This window comes from Salvelinus namaycush, chromosome 19, assembly GCF_016432855.1.
Source record: "Salvelinus namaycush isolate Seneca chromosome 19, SaNama_1.0, whole genome shotgun sequence".
NCBI lineage: Eukaryota > Metazoa > Chordata > Actinopteri > Salmoniformes > Salmonidae > Salvelinus > Salvelinus namaycush.
Genome location: NC_052325.1, coordinates 5,678,069 through 5,704,878, shown reverse-complemented (window position 1 = coordinate 5,704,878; position 26,810 = coordinate 5,678,069). Strand labels below are relative to the sequence as shown.

The following is a 26,810-nucleotide window of genomic DNA, read 5'->3' as shown; positions in this document are numbered from 1 at the left end:
CTGAGGTCTTGGCTGATTTCTTTTGATTTTCCCATGATGTCAAGCAAAGAGGCACTGAGTTTGAAGGTAGGCCTTAAAATACATCCACAGGTACACCCCCAATTGACTCAAATTATGTCAATTAGCTTATAAAGCAATGACATCATTTTCTGGAATTTTCCAAGCTGTTTAAAGGCACAGTCAACTTAGTGTATGTAAACTTCTGACCCACTGGAATTGTGATACAGTACATTATAAGTGAAATAATCTGTCTGTAAACAATTGTTGGAAAAATGACTTGTCATGCACACAGTAGATGTCCTAACCGACTTGCCAAAACTATAGTTTGTTTGACAAGAAATTTGTGGAGTAGTTGAAAAACGAGTTTTAATGACTCCAACCTAAGTGTATGTAAACTTCCGAGTTCAACTGTACATTACCAATCAAAGGTTTGGAAACACCTTCTCATTCAAGGGTGTTTCCTTATTTTTTGTATTTTCTACATTGTAGAATAATAGTGAAGACATCAAAACTATGAAATAACACATATGGAATCATGTAGTAACCAAAGAAGTGTTAAAAAAATTGAAATATATTTAAGATTCTTCAAAGTAGCCACCCTTTGCCTTGATGACAGCTTTCATCAACATCTAAACAAAGTGAACAGGCTGTTGTTCAAACGTTTAGAGACGGCCAGGAGGGTGTATTTATAACAGTTCAACAGTACCTTGTTAGCAGGCGAAAATATTCAAATTGGCTAGACTTTAAATATAAACATTAGCTGGCTACTAATTCACGGTGGAAACCACACATGTGGAGATCATCCGTTCACCTAATCTGCGTCTCACAAAGCCACGACGGTTGGAACCAAAAATCTCAAATTTGGACCAAAGGACAGATTTCCACCGGTCTAGGGTCTGCTCTGTTCTACATTTCTGGAGTGAAGACATAAAAAGAGTATCGTTACAAAGGTTAAGTTCTCTATTATTACAGTAAAATAATGTTGAAACTGCTTGTTGTCATAGAGGAAGAAGTGATCTTTCATCTCTTTGTTTTGAGTGGCAGGGGGAGGGACTGGGTCAGTGCTGGGTTGAGCTTCTCTGGGACTTGGGAGCCTAGAGCGACACACACACACACACACTGCCGCACACACACTATGTATTGAATTTTTCTTCTATATTCTATCTGTTTGTGTCCAGGTCGGGAGACTCGACAGCCCGGATCTGGAACCTTATTGAGAACAGTAACAGCAGCTCCACCCAGCTGGTGCTCAGACACTGCATCAGGGAGGGAGGCCAGGACGTCCCCAGCAACAAAGACGTCACCTCACTAGACTGGAATGTGAGTTCTCAGTGGTCCATTCCATCCACGTCTACTGTATCTATTCTTACTTGACTGAAATGGTCTGGAACAGAACATTAGAAGCCATCTACACTGAGGACAGTTAACTAACAGTTCTGTTTTACCCCACAGAGCGATGGGACACTCTTAGCAACCGGATCCTATGATGGATTTGCAAGGATATGGACAAAAGATGGTACGCTGAGTTTTGTAGCTTTTTAATTCAATTATACAACAGTGCCCAATGCCCATTCTGAATCATACTGTTATCTGTGCAGATACATTAAACTCTTGTCTTTCACAGGTAATCTGGCGAGCACCTTGGGCCAACATAAAGGGCCCATATTTGCACTGAAGTGGAACAAGAAAGGGAACTGTATCCTCAGTGCTGGTGTAGATAAGGTATTTTTGATTGAATGCATCATGTCACTCATGTAGCAATCAATTAATATTAGTTCAAGAATGCTGACTGAATTTTTTTGTATACCGCCCAACAATGTTCCTTCAAATGTTTTTGGGCACTGAGCAAATTTCAGTTCTGATGAGAGCTAACTTGAACGTTGTGAAAATTCTGTGCGCATTTACTATGAACACCGAGGCTGTACCCGCTGTAATTTACTGTTTTAACAGTGACCAAGTAGACTACTGTGGCTATTTGATCATAATGTAGGCCTACCAGAGTGGCCTACCATCAAAAACAATGGAGAAAATGCATCCCATAACATTTTAACATGGAAATAGCTGTTCTATCGTTCAGCCTACAGTAGCAGCCAATGTGTGGTGTTCAATGTAGGCCTACATTCCATGAGACTTTTGAAAAAAACATGCAGGGCTTGACATTCACCTGTTTATCCACTTGTCCTTCAGACAAGGAGGTGACAACATTTAGTTGTGTTTGATGCAAGAAGCCACTTACAAAATAAAATGCATTATTATTCCCATACCGTTATTACAGAGATAACAGACAAATGCTGCTACCCTCTGCCTATTGGTTACTTAGCTTATTTAAGCCTGTCTCAAAATACAACACTGCCCCTTTAAGACATATAAAAAAAGCTCTTTACCTGACTCGCTTTTCTACGATGGCTAGAAATGTTAACGCTGTGTGTTCTTGTAGGAAGCAACCACTCCCACATTTCTTACTACAAATGAGTTATAACTGGACTAATAACTCACCAACCGGCAAAAAATATGAACCGATATGCACACGTGGCTACATGCAGCTCTCACTTTGATCTCAAAACAAGCTCATAATAATTGTGACCACTCATGCTGTAAAACAGTCCAGTTCAAAATGAATGGTACAAATCCATATATGGCAATGGTCTATTGGCATATAGGCCTACTGCAGCTCTGATTAATTATGGCGCACCAGTCTGTGTAGAGTGCAGGGGCCTGAGTCCTGCCTGTCATTGCAATAGAATCCTACTCCGATGCGCTCTGCCTAAAACAAAATCTCTTGCATAGTTTGTTTTTCATACTAAGTCTTGCGAAGTTTGTTTTGTTTCGGTACTTTGCATTGAAAGTGGCTAATATTGAGTTGATTCGATCACAATTCCCACAGTAAAGGGAAACATTGATAGTGTTAACTAACGGGGAAAACTCAAGAAACTTTAGTGAAGTTCAATCTCATGCTTCTATGCGCAGGCTGATATTTCTTCTGCGCGGCAGTCCCGGGGTAGCAACGTGCACAGCTTAGAGGGAACATTGCCGCCCAATTGTCAAGAGTTTGTACTGCATTTTCTATGTATCTATTGTCATTTTCCAGACGACAATCATTTGGGACGCACACACAGGAGAGGCTAAGCAGCAGTTCCCCTTCCACTCAGGTAAGCCCCCTGTGTCCCGAACAGAAAGATGTAGGACTTCAGCTTCCCGGCTGATGTGAGTTAACCCTTTGCAAACCCTCCTGTCCCTGTGTGCTGCCTCCTACCCACAGCTCCAGCCCTGGATGTGGACTGGCAGAACAACACAACGTTTGCCTCCTGCAGCACAGACATGTGCATCCACGTGTGTCGACTGGGCAGCGACCGGCCGCTCAAGACCTTCCAGGGCCACACGGTAAACAAACAGACAGCGTCTGTGTTCTAACCTCTACATCTCACACTACTGAGGACATAGTCACACTTAGGATTTCTCTACTGAATGTGTTTTCCCCAACTTTTGTACTTCTGTAAAGTAAACAAGATTATTTTGTGACTAGTGGTAGGAAGAGCAGGATGTCTTGTGTTGGTCCTCTACGAGTCTACATGATATCTGCCCATGTGTGATTCAGAATGAAGTCAACGCTATTAAGTGGGACCCGTCAGGGATGCTACTAGCCTCCTGCTCTGATGACATGACTTTAAAGGTAATGCCAGTGCTTCTACTTCAGGCAAGATTCTGGACACACAATGAATTCCACCTCTTTCCTATGACCATGATCTATATGTCAATATAAGAATGTAATGATTACATAGTGAGTTTAAAGTGTGCTGTGCTCTTCCCCAGATCTGGAGTATGAAGCAGGACTCATGTGTCCATGACCTCCAGGCCCACAGTAAAGAGATCTACACTATCAAGTGGAGCCCCACCGGCCCAGGCACCAACAACCCCAACTCCAACATCATGCTGGCTAGGTGGGACACACACACAGCTCCTAAGCTTGTTCTGGGACAACGTTGTGATTTATTAGTTGAAAATGGGCAGTGTGTGTGCCAGTGAAAGGGTCTCTTGTCAAAAAGTGTCCCAGACATCCTCCCAGGTCTAATAACTGTCAGTGGTTGAGGGACATAAAGCCTATGACCCAGACATGAATGCATGTGTAAATGTTACAGTTCAAATAGCAGCGGTATTTACAACCTCTACTGGCATCCCCTGGGATGGGCCTATATTTCATTCTTGATGTAAAACTGCCATTACTGCTATGACTTGTGAGGAACTTGATAGTTATCTGAGGTAAATGCGGTTATTGTACACCGAGATACAGCTCCTGTCTGATCCTGTGATTTTATTTGGTTCTTTACGAACTTTTTTTAAATTTAGTTTTAATCTCCATCTTTTCCTTTGTCTTTGTAAAGGGAGATTTGCAACCTAGCCAGGTTGACTTACACTACCTAATAATAACATTTTGATGAGAAAGTGTTAATGAAAGTCTGCTTCTCTTTTCATTAACACTTGCTTTCAACCGTGTCTCTCCTTTTGTGGTGACAGATATTCACACCATCACCATTTCACTGATCCTACAAAATCACACATCTTGTTTTGGCTCTGTGAATCAGCATTTTGAAATAGAATTTGTGTCGAGCACCAAAGCAAACTTATTGACATGTTTCTTACATTTCATATCCTTCTTTCCATGTGGTGTTGTTGTCAATCTAAAGCTGGAAAAACTACCCAGCTGCTACTTTGTCATAAAGGTGTTAAATCTGTCAAACCCTGTAAATTAACATTCGTATGGAAAGACCAATGATGGCTTGTTGATATGAACTTAAACAAAGTTAGAGCTTGCATGTATTTCAGTTACAGTATGTCTTTGCATGTTGTAGATGGCAGTTAGTAGATGGAGAACTAACCATGTGCTATGTTGTACCCCTTAGTGCCTCGTTTGACTCAACTGTGCGTCTGTGGGATGTGGAGCGAGGTGTGTGTATCCACACCCTGACCAAACACCAGGAACCCGTCTACAGTGTGGCCTTCAGCCCTGACGGGAAGCACCTGGCCAGCGGCTCCTTCGACAAGTGTGTCCACATCTGGAACACCATGGTGAGTCACCCAGGAGATTATAACAGCTTAAACAGGTTATAGCAGCTTACAACATTAAGTTACTTGGTCATGGAAAACTCCTGGCCCCAATGCATGACCCAGACAGTGAGATCAGTGATGTTGTAAGGTCGAGCAGGCAACTATGGCCATCTTGCAGTCCTCACCAGAGTTGGTTGTGTTGTGGTTGCAGACTGGAGCCTTGGTGCATAGCTACAGGGGGACCGGAGGGATTTTCGAGGTGTGCTGGAACAGCACAGGAGACAAAGTTGGTGCTAGCGCTTCTGATGGATCAGTAAGTTGTCATATTTTAGTTGAATTGGATTATAATTTGTGAATCAAGCTGTATATCATTTGTAATGATCTGTTTTCTTTTATGCAAGCACGGTCAATCACACGTTTCTGGATGTTAAAGGGATACTTCGGGATTTTGGCAATGAGGCTCTATCTACTTCCCCAGAATCAGATGAATTTTGTGGATACCATTTTATGTCTCTGTGTCCAGTATGAAGGAAGTTAAAGTTTCGTGAGCCAATGCTAACTAGCGTTAGCGCAATTACTGGAAGTCTATGAGCATCTACTAGCATTCTAGCAGGTACCCATAGACTTCCAGTCATTGTGCTAACGGTAGTTAGCAATTGCACTAGCACTAGTTAGCAACTTCCTTCAAACTGTACGCAGAGCCATCAAAATGGTATCTATGAGTTCATCTGACTGGGGAAGTAGATAAATTGCCTCATTTGCAAAATCCCAAAGTATCCCTTTTAACCAAAGTGAATAAAAGCAAAGCCCCTAATGCTTTAGTCTCGGGACCAATGCTTTTAGAAGTGCATGGAGAGGAACCAAAATAATCCGAACCATAATATGTATTATTAATCATGTTATCTTTGCCCTCCAGGTATGTGTTCTTGATCTCAGAAAATAGCATCCTGGCAGTGACTTTGAAGTTAGACCCTGCCATCAGCAAACACTCTCATAGCTCAAAGCAAGCCTGGCAACATGGAGGACATCCTCATAGGGCGGACACAGGAGACCTTTTAACAACCACAACCTACTTAATGGCAGAGGCAATCCTCAGTTTGTGGATTTGTGTCTCCTGTTTAAAACCACAAAGAACATTTCCTGGGTTAATTAACATACTGGACTAAATCCAATTTTATTTTGTTCAGCCATGTTTTAAAAGGTGCCTAAAGAGGAAGTGAAATGATGACCTGCCTCGTGGCCAGCGGCCCTGCTGTTATCTGGCTAGGGTCTGAATCATGAGGAAGAGGGTTTGTACAGGAAGAGGTGTGAGGAGAGACAGACTGGTGTTTTGGGTGTGTTTGACATGAAATTGTGAGAGAAAGGTTGTGTTTTAGAACTTATCTAAGCACATGTTAGCCCTATGGTGTCCTGAGTTGAGATACAATATGGGAGACATGAGGAGAGTGAGATTGTTATTGCTGCACTGGCATTCTCAAATTATGTGATGTTTAAATTGTCCTCAGTGGAGAATAGTTCCTGTTTAAACAGTACTTCTTGCAGATTTTTTACAAACGGACTTCTGAAAGTCAGAGTTAAAAAAGGTGCCGCTATGAGGTAGTTCTGTGCTCGCATTTAATAACATCAAGGTCAACCAAAATCACCAAACTGCCAAATTTAACTTCTCTAAGTTTGAATGACATTTAATTCACTTTAAAAAGAAAATATGCAAAAGAACGTGGTTTATAAGCATATATTCTCCCTTCTGGATGTACATTTAATGAATGTAAAGATATGTAAATTAGAAAAATACACAGACTTCTATACTGTGTATATATGTTTATATTCAGTACACTTTAACGTAATCTTCTAGACGCTCAATACTGGCTAGAGCTATCACATCTTTTCTTTGCTGATACTCAGTTACAAGACCCTGATTTAAATTTAATCATGTCAGATAGATGTTTCTTTTGTTACCATGTATGTTATTTTATTCTGCCAATTATGTGTGTATCAGGTTGGTGTGTTAAGTCAGGTGGCGCTGAAGTGGACTGTAGTCATTTCACTGATGGCTCTTTACACTTTAAGCCATGGAGATCTGTGCCTCAACGTAACTACATGGACAATGCATGGGTAGTGATGAATGGGATAAAGATGGGATGTTACATTCTGTAGGCTCTACCTGTTTTGTTGTGGTTACCCCTGGCTCAGGTCTGGGATGTGAAACAGGACCTGACTGTATTCTGCCCTAATGACAACCATTGAAATGGAAATCAGAACAGACAGAGAGCATGTTGACTGAGAAGGAGAGGATGCTGTGAAAATTTGTATTGTGTTGTCTTAATGTTGCTTTAGTAGCAAAGTGTCATCACTAGTCATCTACTGAGCTTTTCTTACAGTACTCCTTTGTTTGGCAGCGTGATCGTTCTGGTGGAAACCCAGGTTACACGCTGACTGATCAACCAGGCTCTGATTGGTCAAGTGGAAGTCCTGCTGTAGCTTCTAAGCTGTGATTGGTTGAGTTGGGTTGAGGTACCGACATTGCCACCGCCTGATCTAATTGGTCAGATTGGACTTATTATTTGACTTGCCTGTATGATGGATTTAGCTTTAATTGTGTGCAGTATGTCTACTTGTACTTATCGTGGTCTAACGTGACGGTCTTTTCAAACTAACAAGCCACCACTTTGAGAATGCCTTTTTTTCTGGTCCATTCTATTTCAGTCAAGCTCATTTTTAGAGCACTTTTTCAGAAGGTAGGCTCAGCTTTTGTTTGGATTTGTGCTGAAAGAGGAAGGCCAGCATTTTATTTCATTTTTTTATATAAATAAATAAATAATCGGGCGTTTGGTGTTTTTTTGCTGAGAGCCAATATTGTCTGTGTCAGACTGAGAATCGGGCTGTGGTTGGTGGCCATCTTGGCATGTTGAGAAGCCCAGTGTGGAATAAAGTGCTGTGACTGACAGCGATCTCTCTCCTACCCCAGTCTAGGATATGGTCATCTGTTTCCAGGACTAAACAATGAATTCACACTCAATGTCTCAAATAAATCACTCTATTTTGATATGAGAAAACACTGCGTCTGTTTCTTGTATTGTTGTTTTTTTTCCACTTATGCAGCAGAATGTATAGCATTACTATGGTCATGTGCATAATGATGAAGTAGACAGTGTAGCACTGTGGGAGATATTTAATGTTATCATTTAGCTTGTGATACATTATCAAACTTGAAATGACAATGCACTGAAACCCTGCTTCAATTTGGGTTAAAGATAACACCACAAAACCTCAACAATTGCTTGATGTTTAATACTGTATAAAATAGAATCAAAGTGCAATATAAAAAATGTAATGTTATAAACCTTAACTACAAATTGTTTTCCCCTAAATAGCATCTCAGGAAAGATATTCCCATTATTTTATGCTTTTGGGGGCTAATTATGTGAACAAGTCATATAGGCATACATGCTTCTGCAGTAATAAGTAAGGCACATTTAAAGGGCAGTAATACAGATGTAAGATCTTAATTTGAGCCAGTTTGCTAAAGCAGGAATATAAGATAGCCTTGGGGACTATTCCATTACTGTACAGGTGATAGTTCAATAATGTAACACCACACTGTCTTTAGCAAATGGCGATTTAAGAGGGCTGTGTGTGTTCAGTGCTGAGACAAAATAACTGTTATGTATCATCACGACATGAGGAGCAGACTGGTGGCCAAATGTGTCATGTTGTTCTGTGACAACGTCAAACCTATGACTGTGCTACAGCAGTAATTAAATGGCAGTTCTTAAGAGTGAAATAACTGAAATGGTACAGGTAGACAGATCATTTTTAACACTGCTGTTGGATCTAAAGAGGTGTCTGAGTTGAGGGTTTTCAAACAGCGGATGGGAACAGGGTCTAAAACTCAGTGGGGGAGAGACAAAACAAGATGGATAGTGGAGGCTGGCAGCAGGTGATGCAGCAGCTTGTGGCTCCAGCTAGTGCCTTGCAGAACTCCCCAATGATTCTCCATCTGCGTCTATATCCTCATAGTCTTGGTGCTCAGTGGAAATGTCGATTTCAATTGTACTAGACTCTGAACCTAGCAAGACAAAATAGGGGATAGGGGAGATGACTAAGTTAAGTGGGTATATACAATATATCCCTTCTCTTACACTTCAAATCATAACTCCCAAGTGCCTAAAATTATCATACGTCCTCTGCTGCTGCTCTCTTCATTCAAGGCATGCACAACAACTTCATACAAATATAACTGGCATATGTTTCAAATGATTGACAAATGTATTTTGGGAATTTTAGAATAGTTTCGACAGGACTCTATTTGCATGTGTTACGGGTTCAAATATTTGGATCCTCTTGTTAAAAAAAAAAAAAGAAAAAGTCAAGCCTAACAATTTTCACCTCAACTCTATATTGAAACTTAATTCACATTGGATTTACGATCCTTGAAAGTCATGATTTACATATTTTTATTTTATAAAAAATCTATTAAAATATGCAGAGCCATATTCATAAACAGGAAACACTAAAGCCTTAAATGTTTCTTTATTTCTTAAGGGGTTTTCATTTAAAAGTTAGGATGACTGCCAGGGATCCTGACCATCAATCAAAAACATTCAATATCGGTGTACATTATCTTGAAATTGTGCACACAAACAACTCACTAAGTCTGTTTAAATAGTAGAACATTTTCAATATTTGACATTATGGACTTAAGATATACAGCAGCACATCCCTGTTCAATACATGTTCTACTATACTACAAAAACAGTACAGTGCCTTCAAAGTATTCATACCCTTTGACTTATTCCACATTTTGCTGTGTTACAGCTTCAATTCAAAATTGATAAAAAAATATTTTTTTTCAAACATCTACACACAATACCCCATAATGACAAAGTGAAATTATGTTTTTAGAAATACTCTATACAGTGCTTTCGGGAAGGATTCAGACCCCTTGACTTTCTCCAAAAATGTTTACATTACAGCCTTATTCAAAAATAAATAAAATCCTCATCGATCTACAAACAATACCCCATAATGACAAAGCGAAAACAGGTTTTTACAAATGTGTCGAGGCACAGATCTGGGGAAGGGTACCAAAGAATTTCTGCAGCATTGATGGTCCCCAAGAACACAGTGGCCTCCATCATTCTTAAATGGAAGAAGTTTGGAGCTACCAAGAATCTTTCTAGATCTGGCTGTCTGGCCAATTGGGTGAGAAGAACCTTGATCAGGGAGGTGACCAAGAACCCGATGGTCACTCTGACAGAGTTCCAGAGTTCCTCTGTGGAGTTGGGAGAACCTTCCAGAAGACAACCATCTCTGCAGCACTCCACCGATCAGGCCTTTATGGTAGAGTGGCCAGACAGAAGCCGCTCCTCAGTAAAAGGCCCGCTTGGAGTTGCCAAAAGGCACCTGAAGGACTCTGACCATGAGAAACAAGATTCTCTGGTCTGATGACACTAAAGATTGAACTCTTTTGCCTGAATGCCAAGCGTCACGTCTGGAGAAAACCAGGTGAAGCATGGTGGTGGCAGCATCATGCTATGGGGATGTTTTTCAGAGGCAGGGACTGGGAGACTAGTCAGGATCGAGGGAAAGATGAACGGAGAAAAGTACAGTGAGATCCTTGATGAAAACCCACTCCAGAGCGCTCAGGACATCAGACTGGGGGCGAAGGTTCACCTTCCAATAGGACAACGACACTAAGCACACAGCCAAGACAACACAGGAGTGGCTTCAGGACAAGTCTCTGAATGTCCTTGAGTGGCCCAGCCAGAGCCCGGACTTGAACCAAATCGAACATCTCTGGAGAGACCTGAAAAAAGCTGTGCAGTGACGCTACCCATCCAACCTGACAGAGGTTGAGAGGATCTGCAGAAAAGAATGGGAGAAACTCCCCAAATACAGGTGTGCCAAGCTTTTAGCGTCATACCCAAGAAGACTCAAGGCTGTAATAGCTGCCAAAGGTGCTTCAACAAAGTACTAAGTAGGGTCTGAATACTTATGTAAATGTAGTATTAACATTTTTTATATGTAATACATTTGCAAACATTTCTAAAAACCTGTTTTTGCTTTGTCATTATGGGGTATTGTGTGTAGATTGATGAGGAAAAAACAATTTAATCCATTTTAGAATATGGCTGTAACGTAATAAAATGTGGAAAAGGTCAAGGGGTCTGAAAACTTTCCAAATATATACATACATACAGTATACATACATACATACATACATACAGTACACATATATCCACATCTTTTAAAAATATATTTTCCTATATTATTTTCGCAGAACCCTATCACCCCTCCCCTAATTGGAGTAAACTAATGAACAACAACACTTAGGCATCTACTTCCAGCTTATACTATATCAATTTTACGGACACAATCTATTTTACAATAGTTATCTTTATTTGCCATATATTTTTAACTGTGATGTTTCACAAAAGTTCTGAACCAAGCCAAAACTGTTACTAGGCCACTCAGGAATAGTGGTGTGTATTCATGGCTGCCAAGGGAAGCCAGGCTTCCCCAAAAAATGGACTAAGAAAAAAGTGTATGTTTTTTGTGTTTTCATAATTTTCTTTCAATTCGCAAGATGCTGAATGTATCTCACTGGAGAAAGCATCCAAGTGAGCGAAACAGTGCCCCTCTGTCTCTGTATGTGTAGCCATCCATCTGATGCTGTCTGGTCAAAAAGATTATGACATTATTGCCGCCCAAAGCATTGAATACAAGGGAAGCCAGTGAACATTTGGCCTTCCTTGATTGAAAAAGTTTAAAATAATAGCCAATCAGCGTTGAGCTAAACTGAGTGAGCTGAACTGTGAATGGTCCTGGTACGCCAAAAGAAAGTGTAAAGGGAAACCAGTTTCGATTTGGCTTCACTACTATCACAGAGAAATACATCATCGATAGAAACAACTTGAATTGTTGCATCTTGTTGTGTGTTGTCTTCCGGTGGCTAGCTAGCTAGCAAAAATTGTCCTTTTCCTAAATTAGCCATGTATGGGGATAGGGATTTGGTCTTATGGTTTTAATTTAATCTCTATACTGGTTAATAATTATAACTGCGATTTTGAGCCAACCATAAAATACATTGTTCCCCTGGACTGAGATGAAGGAAGGTCAATATGTAGCTAGATGTAGAAGGCTAATGTTAACTAGCTAAGGTTGCCCATGAAAGGAAATTAGGCTAGCGAGCAAGAATTTTAGCCAGGTCGCCTAGGACAACAAAAAACTGAAGCGTGTACTGTATGGTAGAGTCATAGACTGTTTCATCAACATGAAAAGAGGAGGTTGGCATTGGCATTTCTCTACAAGTAGGGTTAGTCAAAATGTTTTTTCTGCTTGCATGAACACACACACAAATCAGAACCATGGCCAGCCACATCACATTTAGCTTATGTTGATTGGACTAAATTGTTTTCAGTATCTTTAAGTTGTCAGTGTATTAGAGTAATCATAGGTGATATGATGTTGAAGTTGAAATGGTGCTGGAATAGTAGTGTTTGCGACCTGCAGTATTTCTCTGTGGTTCTTAATCAATAGTTGTTTAGTAGTCCGAAATTGTCGGAAACATTAACTTTATTGACCATACTGTAGGTCATGTAACTGTTTGTTACCTGCAATATACTTTACAAAGTTGAATTTATTCTGCCACTGTGTCTTTTTAGTGTCTCAGCCTTAGTTCATATGCCTTGCGACCATGATATATGCCTAACAGGTTTAATAGCAAACAAGGCATTTATCACAACACATTGTATTGTATATTTGTCCTTGTGTTTTAGGTTATTGTCCTGCTGAAAGGTGAATTTTTCTCCCAGTGTCTGTTGGAAACCAGGTAGCAGGTTATCCTCTATGATTTTGTCTGTGCTTAGCTCTATTCCGTTTCTTTTTATCCTAAAAAACTCACTAGTCCTTGCCAATGACAAGCATACCCATAACATGATGCAGCCACCACCATGCTTGAAAATATGAAGAGTGGTACTCAGTGATGTGTTGTGCTAAATTTGCCCCAAACATAACTCTTTGTATTCAGGACATAAAGTTAATTTCTTTGCCATTTTTTTTTTGCAGTTTTAATTTAATGCCTTATTTGCAATAAGGCATTAAATTAAAACTGCAAAAAAAAAATGGCAGGATGCATGTTTTGGAACATTTGTATTCTGTACTTCTTTTCACTCTGTCATTTAGGTGGTGAAATCTCTGAGCGGCTTCCTTCCTCACCATCAACTGAGTTAGGAAGGACACCTGCATCTTTGTCGTGACTGGGTGTATTGATACACCATCAAAAGTGTAATTAATAACTTCACCATGCTCAAAGGGATATTCAATGTCTGTTTTGTTTTTTTACCCATCTACCAATATTTTATATATATTTTTATATTTAACCTTTATTTAACTAGGCAAGTCAGTTAAGAACAAATTCTTATTTACAATGACGGCCTACCCAATAGGTGCCCTTCTTTGCGAGGCATTGGAAAACCTCCCTGGCCTTGGTTTTGTGGTTGAATCTGCATTTGAAATTCACTGCTCAACTGACCTTAAAGATACAGTAACTGTATGTGTGAAGTATAGAGTTTATGTAGTCATTTAAAAATCATGTTAAAGACTATTATTGCACACAGAGTGAGTTCATGAAACTTATTATGTGAATTGTTAAGTAAATCTTTACTCCTGAACTTATTTAAACATGCCATAACAAAGGGGTTGAATACTTATTGACTCAAGACATTTAAGCTTTTTAATTAAATTGTAAAAAAAAAAAAGTAAAACATGATTCCACTTTTACATTACGTGTTTAGGCTAGTGACACAAAAGCTCAATTTAATCAATTTTCAATGCAGTCTGTAACACAACAACAATTGGAAAAAGTCAAAGGATGTGAATACTTTGAGGGCACTGTAAATGTCATTTCTTGATGAGAACCAAATCCTTTTGTCCCTGGTAAGTTCTCCTGGCTCAGACCATCATCCTCTACAAGAAATCATCTAAGCTGATCCTGGGGACAATGTCTGACAGTATTATATTATCAAAACTGGCTTTACTAAGGGAACCTTTGCCTGGTGAGTGAGGCACATTTCCTATGGGTCTGAAGCCATCTATAACTTTATAATCTAAAACCAAACCCACGGTGGTATAATATGAAACAGACCAAGAGCAGCTTTATTGGCAGCACCATGCACAGTAGAATCTAGATGATGCTGACCAGTGTGGGTATTACCGGTTTCACCAGCCCTGATACGCTCGGGAGTTACCATTGCCATTCTCCCTGCTCTGCAGCCATGTATGCCCATTACCTTCTGATAGGACGCTGATGGCGTCGGAGGCTGGCTGCCCATTGCCCTTGATGTTCTTGCCAGTCATGTTCTTGGCTTCCTGGACGTGGCTCTGGTAGAGCAGGGTGGAGCCCACGATGGGGTTGTAGCCCCCCACGTTAGCTGCCGAGGTGGAGGCTGAATCCCAGGCCAGCTCCCTTCTCCTCTGCAGGCTGCAGTCCACGTCAAAGCCCGTCCAGCCATGGAAGGCCAACGTGTTTAGGAAGCCTGACATGGGGTTCAGGATCCCCTTGAAACAGTAGAACACAGAAACCATCAGGTATGAACAAACCTGAGCCTTCAGTGTAACACACTAACATTGGTGCTGGACAAGTTTGCTACACAAACAAACGCTTTTGGCTAAGATCGTTTACTATAATCAAAATGGATTCAAAGTGAACCCACCATGATAAACCAAGTGATGATGGCTGTGTTTCGTATATTTTTCAGGTCACTGGGTTTTATGTCCGTCTGCATCTCCAGGTAAAACAGCAGGCTCTCATTGATGATGTTGGGAAGCCAGCTGAAAAGTGGGAATTATGATACAGGTATTGTACATTAATGGCAGGAAAGCATACAGAATGTTTTAGAGGGATTTGTCTTAAGATCTATTGTCGATTAGAGAATGAGTAGTGGTCTGATACTCAATAAATGTTGAACATGGAGGACACCTCTTCTACTGAGGCTTATTTTTAATAGTGCTAATGTTTTGTTCCATTGCTGACTGGACAGATTCACCCAGGGCTACCTACAAAAGTAATTAAAGTAATTGATTAAAAGTGTAGTAAAAAATCAGTTGAAGTGCCAGTTATTCCATTTGGAAACTTGGATATTAGATTCCAAGGGGCCTCTGCGGGTCTTCATAATGTTCTGAAAGTGTTTTTTTAGAAATACATGGATTTACACTACAGCATTATAAGTATGACCTCTCTGAGTAAAGTCATAGACTTTATGAAAGACAGTCAGGAAGGACAGTTGCCTTAATCAAATTTAACATGACTTTGTTGCCAAGAGCTGTAATATACAGTACCAGTCAAAAGTTTGGACAAACCTACTCATTCAAGGGTTTTTCTTTAATTTGAGTATTTTCTACATTGTAGAATAATAGTGAAGACATCAAAACGATGAAATAACACATGGAATCATGTAGTAACCAACAAAGTGTTAAACAAATCAAAATATATTTGAGATTTTTCAAAGTAGCCACCCTTTGCCTTGATGACAGCTTTGCACACGCTTGGCATTCTCTTAACCAGCTTCATGAGGTAGTCACCTGGAATGCATTTCAATTAACAGGTGTGCCTGTTAATTGTTAATTTCTTTCCTTCTTAATGCATTTGAGCCAAGCAGTTGTGTTGTGACAATGTAGAGGTGTAATACAGAAGATAGCCCTATTTGGTAAAAGACCAAGTCCATATTATGGCAAGAACAGCTCAAATAAGCAAAGAAAAACAACAGTCCGTCATTACTTTAAGACATGAAGGTCAGTCAATCCGGAACATTTCAAGAACTTTGAAAGTTTCTTCAAGTGCAGTCGCAAAAACCATCAAGTGCTATGATGAAACTGGCTCTAATGAAGACCGCCACAGGAAAGGAATACCCAGAGTTACCTATGCTGCAGAGGATAAGTTCATTAGAGTTAACTGTACCTCAGATTGCAGCCCAAATAAATGTTTCACAGAATTCAAGTAACAGACACATCTCAACATCAACTGTTCAGAGGAGACTGCATGAATCAGGCCTTCATGGTCGAAATGCTGCAAAGAAACCACTAATAAGAAGAGACTTGCTTGGGCCAAGAAACACGAGCAATGGACATTAGACAGGTGGAAATCTGTCCTAAGGTCTGATGAGTCCAAATTTGAGATTTTTGGTTCCAACCACCGTGTCTTTGTGAGATGCAGAGTAGGTGAATGGATGATCTCTGCATGTGTGGTTCCCACCATGAAGCATGGAGGAGGAGGTGTGATGGTGTGGGGGTGCTTTGCTGGTGACACTGTGATTTATTTAGAATTCAAGGCACACTTAACCTGCATGGCTACCACAGCATTCTGCAGCGATACACCATCCCATCTGGTTTGCCCTTAGTGGGACTATCATTTGTTTTTCAACAGGACAATGACCCAAAACACACCTCCATGCTGTGTAAGGGCTATTTCACCAATAAGGAGAGTGATGGAGTGCTGCATCAGATGACCTGGCTTCAACAATCCCCCAACCTCAACCCAATTGAGATGGTTTGGGATGAGTTGGACCGCAGAGTGAAGGAAAAGCAGCCAACAAGTGCTCAGCATATGTGGGAACTCCTTCAAGACTGTTGGAAAAGCATTACTCATGAAGCTGGTTGAGAGAATGACAAGAGTGTGCAAAGCTGTCATCAAGGCAAAGGGTGGCTACTAGAAAAATCTCAAATATATTTTGAATTGTTTAACATTTTTTTGGTTACTACATTATTCCACGTCTGTTATTTCATCGTTTTGATGTCTCCACTATTATTCTTCAACGTAAAAAATAGTAAAAATAAAGAAAAACTCTTGAATGAGTAGGTGTGTCCAAAACTTTGGACTGGTACTGTAGATTCCTCCATAACCATTCCACTTGCCATCAAGCTATTTGTATGCTGTTTGGCTGACAATACAACAGAACACAATACAACACAATACAACAGAACACAGGAGAAATTGCATACTGTGTACTGTGTATACAACAATGAAATGCAATATTCTGGTCTTACCAAATAAAGAAGACCAGCATGATTTTGAAGAAGCGCATTTTTATCTCTGTTCCCAGGCGTCTCTCGTTTTCTGTGTAGATCCCTTGTCGTCCCTTCAATAATGCTGTCACTGAATGGAAAATACAAACGTTCACTTCCTTTCCTTTCTTTCTATTTTGATGATCATCACAAAACCTTTATTTTGAAAAAGAATAGGTATGAAAGATTAAAACGTTTAGAGATAAAACACATTTCTGTAGCCCTATACAGTTCAATACAATAGAGCTGTTAGTATTTATCTCTGTATGGAATATCTGATATGAGTGTGCTGGGCCCTGGTAAAAAGTAGTGCACTAAATAGGGAATAGGGTGCCATTTTGGAAGCATAATGCCTGTTCAGGGCTCTGTATCATAAAGAGCTTGGGCCGGAGGGGCAGGGTGAACTGACCTGCAGACACAGTCCTGGCGAACAGTGTAGGGTTGACTATAAGCACCAGCATTAGAGGAGCGTAGGTAGTAATGTAGTGAGGAATGGCATGCTGCAGGCCATTTTCACAGCTGCAACACAAGAGAGCACACTGAGAGAAATGCACTGCACATCACACAACCATGCACGTTTCCTCCAAGCAGGGAGGAAGGATCACAGGATAATTAGTAGAGAGAGAAATGTTGGGTTTGCACACCACAATCATCAGGCATTTAAACTACAATATGGCTATTGACTGCCAGCACTGCACAGGTCTTGGAATGCACAGAAAACTGGTCTAACATCAAGAACAAAAGCAAAACATTGTGTTCTTCACTGTATAACCCATACCAGTTAGCACAATATCATACATTCCTCATCATCATATATTCTGAGACAATGCTCACTCATCCCAGTATGTTGACAGTCAGCTGTACAGTAAACAGTCGCAAGTCTACATTTTCAGTGCATTTCAGAACAACACAAATGTTATGTCATAGACACAGACAAAGCCAACCCACTGGGCACACACTGGTTGAATCAACATTGTTTCCACTTCATTTCAATAAAATGACGTTGAACCAATGTGAAATAGATGTTGAATTGACATCTGTGCCCAGTGGGAAGCTGTTGACATACCTGGAGATGGATGGGTAGTAGAGCATAGCCACACCCTCCACACACAGCAACACAGCCAGACCCCATGTGATCATGTGATAGAGGATGATGGTACTGACGGAACAACAAGACACACATCACGTCATGAGCCAGGCAGAGATTTCAACAGACACATAGTATACTGCACACAATATTTCACTGATTACATATGAGATACATGGTAAAGCCCAGAGAGAAGTGGTATCAGAACCGAAGAGCAGATTTACACATCCGCTTTCTAATGGAAGTGGCATATCATTAGGCCAGTATTAATAATTCAACACAATATTTGGTTTTGCGTTACATCAGAGGCTGTAGTACTTTTCCCCAACTGGAAAGACAGGAGTTCTATATTGAGGAGTTGTAGCTATATTATATTGAAAGATTACAGATATTATATTGATGATAGCGCACATCAGAGGCTATAGTACTTTCCCCCAATTGGAGACATAGTCAAGAGTTTTATTGAGAGAGAACAGATTTGATATAGAAGTGATATAGCAGAAGGTGATAGATGGCAGGAGGAGAGTATAGACTACCTGATTCCTGCAGATCTTCTGACCACCAGGAAGACGTCCACAGCGTAACAGAAGGTCCACCAGAAAGATGCACTGAAGAACAGCTGGATCCACATCTGGGGAACACAAAACCAGATTCAACATCAGAACAACACACTGTATATAAACAATACTTCATCGAGCATCATACAGGATTATAAACATGGTTTAGAATCTCTCCTGAATAAGTAACTAGATAGTTTTTTAATGTAACAAACTAATATAGGTCTAATCTCTTTTATTTCAAATAAGCCTATGTATGTGTCTCCATATGCATTAAGAGTTACATGTATACATGACCATCTCCGCAAATGTCAGTCAGTGTGTTCAAGCCCAAAAACTGGATCAAGGTTGCTAAATGCTCCCTGCGGAGTAATTTACTTATTCTGGGAATTTCACATGCTCTAAAATCAGTAGTTCCCAAACTTTTTATAGTCCCGTACCCCTTCAAACATTCAACCTTCACCTGCGTACACCCTCTAGCACCAGGGTCAGCTCACTCTCAAATGTTGTTTTTTGCCATCATTGTAAGCCTGCTACACACACAGACTATACGATACGTTTATTAAACATAAGAATGAGTGAGTTTTTGTCACAAACCTGCTCATGGGAAGTGACAAAGAGCTCTTATAGGACCAGGGCACAAATAATAAAATAATAATAATCAATAATTTTGCTCTTTATTTAGCCATCTTACATATAAAACTTTATTTGTGAAAAAGTGAATAAGTCACCACGTCAATGAGAAGGGTGTGCTTGAATGTAGGTACATTACTAGGTATGTATATTACATGTAGGTATATTACATTGCAATATTGGGTTGTATTGGAGAGAGTCTCAGTCTTAAATAATTTCCCACACACAGTCTGTGCCTGTATTTAGTTTTCATGCTAGTGAGGGCCGAGAATCCACTCTCACATAGGTACGTGGTTGCAAAGGGCAGCAGTGTCTTAACAGAGCGATTTGCCAAGGCAGGATACTCTGAGCGCAGCCCAATCCAGAAATCTGGCAGTGGCTTCTGATTAAATTAAATTTTCACAGAACCGCTTGTTGCAATTTTGATGAGGCTCTCCGGTTCAGATATCGGTAAGTGGACTGGAGGCAGGGCATGAAATGGATAATGAATCCAGTTGTTTGTGTCATCCGTTTCGGGAAAGTACCTGCGTAATTGCGCACCCAACTGAAGCTAATCTGAACACAAGGCTCCCTAAATTTTATCAGCATATCCACTGGGATCCACTGGGATCCTCTGCCTCTAACCCTATTACAGGGGCTGAGTCACTGGCTTACTGGTGCTCTTTCATGCCGTCCCTAGGAGGGGTGCGTCACTTGAGTGGGTTGAGTTACTGACGTGATCTTCCTGTCTGGGTTGGCGCCCCCCCTTGGTTTGTGCTGTGGTGGAGATCTTTGTGGGCTATACTCGGCCTTGTCTCAGGACTGTAAGTTGGTGGTTGACGGTATCCCTCTAGTGGTGCGGGGGCTGTGCTTTGGCAAAGTGGGTGGGGTTATATCCTTCCTGTTTGGCCCTGTCCGGGGGTATCATCGGATGGGGCCACAGTGTCTCCTGACCCCTCCTGTCTCAGCCTCCAGTATTTATGCTGCAGTAGTTTATGTGTCGGGGGCTAGGGTCAGTTGGTTATATCTGGAGTACTTCTCCTGTCTTATCCGGTGTCCTGTGTGAATTTAAGTATGCTCTCTCTAATTCTCTCCTTCTCTCTTTCTTTCTCTCTCTCGGAGGACCTGAGCCCTAGGACCATACGTCAGGACTACCGGGCATGATGACTCCTTGCTGTCCCCAGTCCACCTGGCCTTGCTGCTGTTCCAGTTTCAACTGTTCTGCCTGCGGCTATGGAAACCTGACCTGTCCACCGGACGTGCTACCTGTCCCAGACCTGCTGTTTTCAACTCTCTAGAGACCGCAGGAGCGGTAGAGATACTCTTAATGATCGGCTATGAAAAGCCAACTGACATTTACTCCTGATTATTATTTGACCATGCTGGTCATTTATGAACATTTGAACATCTTGGCCATGTTCTGTTATAATCTCCACCCGGCACAGCCAGAAGAGGACTGGCCACCCCTCATAGCCTGGTTCCTCTCTAGGTTTCTTCCTAGGTTTTGGCCTTTCTAGGGAGTTTTTCCTAGCCACCGTGCTTCTACACCTGCATTGCTTGCTGTTTGGGGTTTTAGGCTGGGTTTCTGTACAGCACTTCGAGATATTAGCTGATGTACGAAGGGCTATATAAAATAAACTTGATTTGATTTGATGATATCGAATGCGCGACCCGGGCTGGGAAAATTCTGGATCATTGTTACTCTAACTTCCGTGACGCATACAAAGTCATCCCTCGCCCTCCTTTCGGCAAATCTGACCACGACTCCATTTTGTTGCTCCCAGCCTATAAACAGAAACTATAACAGCCCGTGCTCTATAAACGCCCGTGCTCAGGTCTGTTCAACGCTGGTCTGACCAATCTGATTCCACGCTTCAAGATTGCTTCGATCACGTGGACTGGGATATGTTCCGGATAGCGTTGAACAACAACATTGATGTATACGCTGATTCGGTTTATTAGCAAGTGCATCGGTGATGTTGTACCAACAGCGACTATTAAAACCTTCCCTAACCAGAAACCATGGATTGATGGCAGCATTCGCGCAAAACTGAAAGCGTGAACCACTGCTTTTAATCAGGGCAAGGCCGGAAATATGATCGAATACAAACAGTGTAGCTATTCCCTCCGCAAGGCAATCAAACAAGCTAAGCGTCAGTATAGAGACAAAGTAGAGTCGCAATTCAACGGCTCAAAAACGAGAGGAATGTGGCAGGGTCTACAGTTAATCACAGACTACAAAAAGAAAACCAGCCCCGTCGCGGACCTCGATGTCTTGCTCCCAGACAAACTAAACAACTTCTTTGCTCGCTTTGATGACAATACAGTGTCACCGACACGGCCCGCTACCAAAACCTGCAGACTCTCCTTCACCGCAGCCAACGTGAGTAAAACATTTAAACGTGTTAACCCTCGCAAGGCTGCCGGCCCAGACAGCATCCCTAGCCGCGTCCTCAGAGCATGCGCAGACCAGCTGGCTGGTGTGTTTACGGACATATTCAATCAATCCCTATCCCAGTCTGCTGTTCTCACATGCTTCAAGAGGGCCACCATTGTTCCTGTTCCCAAGAAAGCGAAGGCAACTGAGCTAAACGACTATCGCCCCGTAGCACTCACTTCCGCCATCATGAAGTGCTTTGAGAGACTAGTCAAGGATCATATCCCCTCCACCCTACCTGACACCCTAGACCCACTCCAATTTGCTTACCGCCCAATAGATCCACAGACGACGCAATCGCAATCACACTGCACACTGACCTAACCCATCTGGACAAGAGGAATACCTATGTAAGAATGCTGTTCATCGACTGCAGCTCAGCATTTAACACCATAGTGCCCTCCAACCCCGTCATTAAGCTCGAGACCCTGGGTCTCGACCACGCCCTGTGCAACTGGGTCCTGGACTTTTTGACGGGCCGCCCCCAGGTGGTGAGGGTAGGAAACAACATCTCCACCCCGCTGATCCTCAACACTGGGGCCCCACAAGGGTGCGTTCTCAGCCCTCTCCTAGTACTCCCTGTTCACCCATGACTGCGTGGCCATGCACGCCTCCAACTCAATCATCAAGTTTGCAGACGACACTATAGTGGTAGGCTTGATTACAACGATGAGATGGCCTACAGGGAGGAGGTGAGGGCCCTCGGAGTGTGGTGTCAGAAAAATAACCTCACACTCAACGTCAACAAAACAAAGGAGATGATCGTGGACTTCAGGAAACAGCAGAGGGAGCACCCCGCTATCCACATCGATGGGACAGTAGTGGAGATGGTGGAAAGTTTTAAGTTCCTCGGCGTACATATCATGGACAAACTGAAATGGTCCACCCACACAGACAGCGTGGTGAAGAAGGCGCAACAGCGCCTCTTCAACCTCAGGAGGCTGAAGAAATTTGGCTTGTCACCAAAAACACTCATAAACTTTTACAGATGCACAATCGAGAGCATCCTGTCGGGCTGTATCACCGCCTGGTACGGCAACTGTTCCGCCCACAACCGCAAGGCTCTCCAGAGGGTATTGAGGTCTGCACAGCGCATCACCAGGGGCAAACTACCTGCCCTCCAAGACACCTATACCACCCGATGTCACAGGAAGGCCAAAAAGATCATCAAGGACAACAACCACCCGAGCCACTGCCTGTTCACCCCGCTATCATCCAGAAGGCAAGGTCAGTACAGGTGCATCAAAGCTGGGACCGAGAGACTGAAAAACAGCTTCTATCTCAAGGCCATCAGACTGTTAAACAGCCATCACTAACATTGAGTGGCTGCTGCCAACATACTGACTCAAATCTCTAGCCACTTTAATAATATTTTTTTTTATGTATCACTAGTCACTTTAAACAATGCCACTTTATATAACGTTTACATACCCTACATTACTCATCTCATATGTATATACTGTACTCTATACCATCTACTGCATCTTGCCTATGCCGTTCGGCCATCGCTCATCCATATATTTATATGTACATATCCTTATTAATTCCATTACACTTGTGTGTATAAGGTAGTTGTTGTGAAATTGTTAGATTACTTGTTAGATATTACTGCATGGTCGGAACTAGAAGCACAAGCATTTCGCTACACTCGCATTAACATCTGCTAACAATGTGTATGTGACCAATAGAATTTGATTTGATTTGAACTCACTCAGATGCTTCGCTATATCACATTTATTTTTATTTTTTTTATCCCCTTTTCTCCCCAATTTTCGTGGTATCCAATCGCTAGTAATTACTATCTTGTCTCATCGCTACAACTCCCGTACGGGCTCGGGAGAGACGAAGGTCAAAAGCCATGCGTCCTCCGAAGCACAACCCAACCAAGCCGCACTGCTTCTTAACACAGCGCGCCTCCAACCCGGAAGCCAGCCGCACCAATGCGTCGGAGGAAACACCGTGCACCTGGCCCCCTTGGTTAGCGAGCACTGCGCCCGGCCCGCCACAGGAGTCGCTGGAGCGCGATGAGACAAGGATATCCCTACCGGCCAAACCCTCCCTAACCCGGACGACGCTAGGCCAATTGTGCGTCGCCCCACGGACCCCCCGGTCGCGGCCGGCTGCGACAGAGCCTGGGCGCGAACCCAGAGACTCTGGTGGCGCAGCTAGCACTGCGATGCAGTGCCCTAGACCACTGCGCCACCCGGGAGGCCCCGCTATATCACATTTGACATTGTCCGTAAACTTCAGTTCATTTGCACACAAAAAATCATACAATGATGGAAAGACCTGTGTGTTGTCCTTGTTAATGCAGACAGAGAAGAGCTCCAACTTCTTAATCATAGCCTCAATTTTGTCCCGCACATTGAATATAGTTGCGCAGAGTCCCTGTAATCCTAGATTCAGATCATTCAGGCGAGAAAAAACATCACCCAGATAGGCCAGTCGTGTGAGAAACTCGTCATCATGCAAGCGGTCAGACAAGTGAAAATTATGGTCAGTAAAGACAACTTAAAGCTTGTCTCTCAATTTAAAAAAAAACATGTCAATACTTTGCCCCTTAATAACCAGCGCACTTCTATATGTTGTGAAAGCGTTACATGGTCGCTGCCCAAGAGTTCATGGTCGCTGCACAAGAGTTCAGGGGCCATGCTTAAACAAAGTTAACCATTTCCACTGTAGTGTCCAAAACGTCTTTCAAGCTGTCAGGCATTCCTTTGGCAGCAAGAACCTCTCTGTGGATGCTGCAGTGTACCCAAGTGGCGTCGGGAACAACTGCTTGCGCGCACGTTACCACTCCACTATGTCTCCCTGTTATGGCTTAGCGCCATCAGTACAGATACAAACACATCTTGACCACCAAAGTCCATTTGATGTCACAAAGCTGTGCAGTACTGCAGAAGAGGATGTCTTCCTTAATTGACCCCCCATAAACATAACGGACATATACCAGGAGCTGTGCCAGGCCCGCCACGTCCGTTGACTCATCCAGCTGTAATGCATATAATTCACTGGCTTGTAATGCGAAGCAATAATTGTTTCAAAACGTGTCCTGCCATGTCACTGATGCGTCGTGAAACAGTGTTGTTTGATGGAGGCATTGTCTGTATAGTTTTTGGGGCCTTTTCCCCCAGCATTGTCCCAGCCATATCCGCGGCAGAATTAAGTGCTCCACAATAGTATGGGGCTTGCCTATCCTAGCCACTTGGTAGCTCACCATATAAGACGCTTCTAGCCCCTTCTTATTAATGGTATATGTTGCTTTTATACATCTTACTACTTGAAAGTCATCTTAATTCTCGCTCAAAATACTCCCGTGGCTTATTTTTCAAATTGGCATGTTTTGTTTCTAAATGTCTGCAGAAGAGTGAAGGTTTCATCGTGTTGTGAGATAGTAATTTTGCACATATAACACACTGTGGCTGAGGAAAGGCACTACTCCCAACATAAGAGAACCCCAAATCAATGTAGTTCCCATCATATTTGCCCCTCTTCGATGGTCCAACGTCGCTGTCTGTTGTTCGGTGCTTTCCCGGGTACATACGGACCGTTAGTGGAATTCCCGCGAGAGAGTAACAGTTAATGTGATTGGATGTTAATTATTTGACTAGGCTACCTGTATTTGACATTGTGTTGTTATTTCGATGAACACTAGATGGTTGAATTTTATTTTTGGTAGTGAAACGAGGCTACTCAGGCGAGAAAAAAACCTCACCCAAATGTATAGCCCCGTTGGAAAATATAAATGAACTGTTTGAAAATGTGAAGATATTATTTTATTTTTTAAATAATAAAAAGAAAATGTGAATCACATTTTTATTTGGCGTACCCCCAACGGCATTGCACATACCCCCAGTTTGGGAATACCTGCTCTAAATAAAGGTGTTGGTTCAACACGCCTGACTCTCCTCAACACCCTCTGCTGTGTGCAGTGAGATGGTTGTTTTAACTTCTTTAAGCTTTAGGTATGAAGGAAGTTAGAGGTAGTTTCGGCATTTAGGCAATTAACTAGCGTTAGCACAATGACTGTACTGTATATTTGCTGAGCTCATATTTGTCTCCTCTGCTAGGTCAGACGGTTTTCTTGGTTAGGTCACATGGTCAAGAAAACATCTATCATACATACTGCACTGCCGACACAGAACACCTCTGGCCACATGTCGCTGTTGTTGGCCACATTGATCCCTATGACAAGGTTGGGCAGGCCCAGCCAGATGGATGACCTCACTATGATACCTGGAGGAGACAAACACAACAAGACCTCTCAAAACATCTGACCATCATATAAAGATCTGTTTTACAGGATGTCAATGAGGGGGGCTCCCGAGTGGCGCTGCATATCAGTGCTAGAGGCGTCACTACAGACCCTGGTTCAATTCCAGGCTGTATCACAATCACAATTGTGTGTGTATCCGTTGCTCCTCCACATACACATTCTCCTCTTAGTCCTTGTGTAATGATTGCAGTGAGACCCCCAGGCCTGTTATAAAATCAAGCTAGTAGGCTAACAATCCATTCTTTGACTGATGATATGTGAGACCTATTGGCCTGCAAAATGCCTATTGCATAAATTGTATTTCACTAGCTACAATATCTGGTTCCATTGTCATAAACTGTGATAAACAATCTAAAATTGTACAGTAAAGTAGAGGGACACAATTACAAACGTGGTGTACGCCTACAACTTTGATTAAATTCTCCATGGTATCGACTGTGACGCGAAAGGTGTTCATAAAAAGTAACGGGACATAGCCTTACCTGCACATCCCAGTATATCACATATGCTGATGATAAACAATATTCTCGACGAAGACGCTGGTTTGGGAAGAGGGTACTGTCCAAGGCGCCTGTAACCCCTACGTTTGGGCAAAATTTGTAAAATAGAAAATATCAAACTTAAACTTGCGCTACCGATGCAAATGGCGCCAAAGAAGAGGGGCTGAAAAGTAATGACAAATTCGGTCGATGCGTCTCGGTTTGGGCAGCAGAACGTCTCCAGCCTTGGGGATGCCAT

At 42.1% G+C, this 26,810-nt stretch overlaps 2 protein-coding genes across 2 annotated transcripts in view; one reads left to right on the top strand and one right to left on the bottom strand.

Moving 5' to 3' along the window:
- LOC120064094 (F-box-like/WD repeat-containing protein TBL1X) overlaps positions 1–7,866 on the top strand; it is a 30,995-nt gene extending 23,129 nt beyond the window's left edge. The window contains exons 7-16 of the mRNA XM_039014443.1: positions 1,179–1,320; positions 1,453–1,516; positions 1,625–1,722; positions 3,089–3,149; positions 3,260–3,381; positions 3,596–3,670; positions 3,811–3,938; positions 4,899–5,064; positions 5,255–5,356; positions 5,960–7,866. Of these exons, the coding sequence (XP_038870371.1) occupies positions 1,179–1,320; positions 1,453–1,516; positions 1,625–1,722; positions 3,089–3,149; positions 3,260–3,381; positions 3,596–3,670; positions 3,811–3,938; positions 4,899–5,064; positions 5,255–5,356; positions 5,960–5,986 (985 nt within the window). The 3' untranslated portion in view covers positions 5,987–7,866. The remainder of the gene's footprint in view (positions 1–1,178; positions 1,321–1,452; positions 1,517–1,624; positions 1,723–3,088; positions 3,150–3,259; positions 3,382–3,595; positions 3,671–3,810; positions 3,939–4,898; positions 5,065–5,254; positions 5,357–5,959) is intronic.
- A 1,137-nt stretch (positions 7,867–9,003) lies between these two features.
- On the bottom strand, positions 9,004–26,810 carry LOC120063881 (G-protein coupled receptor 143-like). Its single transcript, XM_039014200.1, has 9 exons — positions 26,555–26,810; positions 25,923–26,032; positions 18,727–18,821; positions 18,170–18,262; positions 17,513–17,622; positions 17,086–17,194; positions 14,757–14,874; positions 14,334–14,601; positions 9,004–9,109 (listed from the first exon to the last, which is right to left on the bottom strand). Exons 1-9 carry the CDS (start codon positions 26,808–26,810, stop codon positions 9,006–9,008), a joined length of 1,263 nt encoding a protein of 420 aa, XP_038870128.1. The 3' UTR covers positions 9,004–9,005.

What these genes read in the sequence shown, in the direction of transcription:
- LOC120063881 (XM_039014200.1), bottom strand. Translation starts at nt 26,810, where the DNA reads ATGGCATCCCCAAGGCTGGAGACGTTCTGCTGCCCAAACCGAGACGCA. An exon ending in TGATATACTGGGATGTGCAG is followed by an intron (nt 26,033 to 26,554) that starts GTAAGGCTATGT and finishes TGTCTCCTCCAG; the next exon opens with GTATCATAGTGAGGTCATCC. An exon ending in ATGCTGGTCTTCTTTATTTG is followed by an intron (nt 14,875 to 17,085) that starts GTAAGACCAGAA and finishes CCCACTTTTCAG; the next exon opens with CTGGCTTCCCAACATCATCA.